This window comes from Limulus polyphemus, unplaced genomic scaffold (genome assembly GCF_000517525.1).
Source record: "Limulus polyphemus unplaced genomic scaffold, Limulus_polyphemus-2.1.2 Scaffold689, whole genome shotgun sequence".
In the NCBI taxonomy this organism is placed as follows: Eukaryota; Metazoa; Arthropoda; class Merostomata; order Xiphosura; family Limulidae; genus Limulus; species Limulus polyphemus.
The window spans coordinates 2,093-6,651 of NW_013666299.1; the positions used below are offsets into that span (position 1 = coordinate 2,093).

Below are 4,559 nucleotides of genomic sequence, written 5' to 3' on the forward strand. Positions count from 1 at the left end.
ACTTAACCCAACAAAAATACAACAACTGGTATACAATACTTAACCCAACAAAAATACAACAAATGGTATACAATACTTAACCCAACAAAAATACAACAAATGATATACAATACTTAACTCAACGAAAATACAAGTTATTATATTTCACAGAAGCTTAAACACAAATTATAAATTGATAAAAAATGTAAAGCTCACTATTATTGGTTCTACCATCCCCCTCTCAAAAATAGTTAAATTCCTTGGCATAACATTAAACAATAATCTTACCCGGCACTCTCATATTAAAGAAATCACAAAAAACTACTAGCAAGAATAGTGCACCTCAGAAAAACAAGCCATCATATTCACAGATGCAAGACATCTACAACTCTTTACGTTTATAAAATGTTTATCAGAACAATGATAACATGTAACATGAAAAAATCACCAGCTGACAGCACCACAAAACATATAAAACTGGGATTCTCGTTTAGCACACCACCTCCTTTTTTATACACCTGCATGTTACGTAGAAAAAATCATAAAACTCCCCCCAATTAAAAGCAGAATTATTATACTTACCACTAGTTAGTATAAAAAAATCAACTAATAGAAATTCATTCACCTCTCTTTTCCCCACTCTAGCCACCAACCCCAAGTTCATGGAGGAAGTATTTATCTCCCTTATAACCTTATTCATGATAATAACAATATCCTTTAAATAGATCAGTTATATGTATATATGCATAACTATCAAGTTTTAAGCTTTCTTTCGGACACTCGACCATCCTTCAAGCAACTCTCATCATCTTACCTCTTTTCCGCATACCTAGGCACTGGGCGAGCTATTATTTGGTCCTGCCCAGTGAAAGTGGGTTTTTTTCGGGGTGTTCTAGGCATTTGGATTTATAGATCCCTGCCAGACCCTGAAAAGGCCTGTTTGTTGATAGTTTGTCAATGTTGTACTGCTTCTTCTCAGGTAAACACCAGAACAACCACACCCAAAACTTTGTCTCCTTCATCTCACTTTTCATTTGTTTTAAAATCTAATAAGCCAAAACTACTCCTCCTCAGTAACAAACAACTCGAGTCCTGAGTAACAAACACTTACCTCGTGTGGTGTGAAGGAAGATAATCTATCTTGAAGCACCCCGGATGTTGACATTTTGTAGACAATATCGTAATGCCGAATTGTTATCATCTGTCAGTATTTTGGTTAGAGGATGAAATGTTTTACACGTAGAGCTAAACACTTTAAGTTTAAAGCCGTGGTTAAACAAATGCTCTCTGAATTTACAGTCTCACCCGAGCATGAAATGTACGTATAGGGCTAAACATTTAAAGGTTAGGACAGTGATACTTTACAAACTTTCTCTAATGATAAGACAACAAACCTACTTTACAGCTGATGTGAGAAAGTACCTGTGTTTCTTGATGCACATGGCACAGCTCTGAGGGACAGATGGCATGACTCTTCGGGTTTCACTGTCATTGATCCTACACAAATAACAAAATATACAGAAACATGGTCATTAACCCAACTAATCAATGAAGTGGACAGATATATATTATTAATCCCAAAAAAAACAACAACAAAGTGTACAGAAAAATGTCATTCATCTAAAATAAACAACAATGCACAGGAATATATCGTTGATCCAAAATAAACGAGTATACAGAAAAATGTCATTAATCCAAGATAAATAACTGTACAAAAAAATGTCAATAATCCAAAATAAATGACAGTGCACATGAAAATTTCAATAATCCAAAATAAACGACAGTGTACATAAAAATGTCATTGTTCATAAATAAATAAAAGCTCATAAAAAAAGGTCACTTGTCTTATGTGAAAAGGTGGGATCAAAGTGTGCATTTCTCGACTTTGTGCAGAGTGCCATTCAAGATGGTATTATCATTTGTTGTCAGAGTTATCAACATTTCCCATTACCCTACACTGTTACTTTTACAAATGTTTGTGTTAGAGTTAAGAATTTGCCAGGCTTGTTTCTGGCTTGAAAAAGTGTGTTTGCTCAAAACGTCGCCAAGTAAATAAATTATTACCATAGGTTTTAAACGTGATTGTTCTCTAAAAGTCTAATTTCTTTATATATATACACATACACCCACACAATTTACAAACTGTTTAATGGACAAAAGTACTTTTATTCTTCATATCACCTTCCACTCCAACTTGACAGTCTTAATAAGACTGACTTTGGCATTTCACAGACAAATGTTTAGCACAAAAACTTTAGTAACATACCTGACTTTTTTGTTTCCAACAGACTTGTGCTGTTCACTAAAATCTTCCCACACTCCACAAGTTTAAAATAATAGTCAATGTTACTTCTCCAATATGGGTTTGGTTAATTGGACCAACCATTCAGTTAATCTTATAAAGACAAAGGTGTATAAAATGTATACAAAAAATAGTTATCAGTAATGTAATTCAGAATTACAGAATGAGGACACATGGCATTTCTGTACTTTTTCAGAGAAACATTACAGTATTGAATGACAGGAACAGGAGTTCAGAGAAACATTACGATATTGAATGACAGGAACAGGAGTTCAGAGAAACATTACGGTATTGAATGACAGGAACAGGAGTTCAGAGAAACATTACAGTATTGAATGACAGGAACAGAAGTTCGGAGAAAAAATATGGCATTGATTGTCAGCAAGTGAATTGAAGGTAGCAACATGCTATTAGCAAATGTCCCAAAAAATTGTTCAGAGTATCAATATGGTATTGGATGTCAGCAAAGTAAGTTCAGTGAAACAATGTGGCTTTGGTTGTCAGCAATGTCAGTATAGAGTAAAAAATGTAATTTTGGTTGTCAGCAATGTCAGCAACCAAAACTACATTTTTTACTCTATAACAGCACTGAGGTTTCCAAGAAACAGTAAACTTTTTGCCACCAGCAATACCAGTTCAGAGTAAAATCAAGGTTTTGGTTGCCATTAATGCAACTTCAAAGAAAAAATCTGGTATTGAATCCAATATCAAATATTACAAAATGGGTATACACCACTTTGGAATATTGAAAATTTTAAGAGTAGCCAGTTTTCAATTATATTCACAAATATTCTTCAGGATAAAAAATATGGTAATGGATGGCAACAATGCGAGTTTTGAGAAACAATTTGTTGACTGCAACGTGTATTAAGAGAATATCAGAATATTTCAACTTATGGCACTAAGTGATAAATTGACAATTTTAATTGCATTAATAGACTTCATCGCATTTAAAGATCTTATTTCAAAAACACAATTCTGAATATAATACTGAATATCTAACAAAATTAAGTTACCTAATACTTCCTAACTATATTATTATTTCTCAGTTTTTATCTTTAATCAAAAATCATTTATAAACAAATCTTTTACTTTAAGAAATTCACTATTTCTATACCTTGTTTCTGTTGGTCAAAAACTGAAGCAACGGACCAATCTTGACTAACTCCCGACACTTGGACAACAGTGACAGTAGCACCTTCTGAATAAGGCGTCTAAAACAAAAACAACTTAACATACTAAACAGAACAATAACCATCAAAAAATATTATAAACTAACATATCTAGGCTATAGGATTTACATACGTTTCTGAATATCTTTCCTCGATTATAATTTATCTGTCATCTCATATAAGCTATCTTCTTAATTCAACTAAACATCATTAAACAATTAAATACATTTTGTCCAATAATGTTCTGAACATGAACAATAATTATTATACATCTAAAGAAAATTTTGAACATTAAAAGCCACTAGTAAAGTTAACTACATTTCATACAAATAATGTTATAAAAATGAAAAACTAATGTTATATTTAACCACACTTCACCTGATGAATATTCTTGACATAAAAAACACAATTACAGTGAACTATACTTTATCTGGCTGATGTTATTAACATGAACAACTGTTACTAAATAATTAAGTTTCATCAAATGACACAAACATAACTGTGTCATCATTTCAAATAAACTATTAAACTGACCAATGATTTGAATGTAACCAATCATTCTAACTTGACATCAATATCTTGTTCTAAAAGTCATTAAAAATGGTCATTTTGATTTCAGTTTACCTGACTGATATTCTGCACTTTAAGGTTTATTATTAGAGAGTTAACCGAGTCTTGGTTTGATCTAGCATCTGAAGGGACCACTCCACTTCTCAAGGCCATAGTTTCTACATGCAGAGATGGTTTTAATGTAAAGTGAATCGTGTGTTGCAAGAGTCGATGTCTGAAATAAACAGGTGATTAGTTTCGTACAACAGCATTGACAAACAAAGAAATACAGAAGTCAAATCATCAACAGATTGGAAAATTATGCACAAACAGCATTAAACTAGTAGATACACAAATGATCTTAAATGCTGTTTAATCTTTTCCCAACTAGTGGTTGTGTTTAGATGAATAAAGTCCAACTTCATCAATATTACCTAGCAACCAACATCTACTAAGGACCAATCCAGTACTTGAAGGGTTAAAATATAAAATCAGAAGAAAAAAAACAAACACTATCTTATTTTCGAAATGATGCTGATTAGATCACTCATAGGATG

General features: G+C 32.4%; 1 protein-coding gene across 1 annotated transcript in view; it reads right to left on the bottom strand.

Annotated features, from left to right (window-relative positions):
• Nucleotides 1–4,559, bottom strand: part of LOC106459973 (trafficking protein particle complex subunit 8-like) — a 61,263-nt gene that overhangs the window by 1,007 nt on the left and 55,697 nt on the right. Inside the window, exons 20-22 of the mRNA XM_022386552.1 lie at nt 4,078–4,237; nt 3,399–3,495; nt 1,402–1,476 (exon numbers count right to left, since the gene is read on the bottom strand). Of these exons, the coding sequence (XP_022242260.1) occupies nt 1,402–1,476; nt 3,399–3,495; nt 4,078–4,237 (332 nt within the window). The remainder of the gene's footprint in view (nt 1–1,401; nt 1,477–3,398; nt 3,496–4,077; nt 4,238–4,559) is intronic.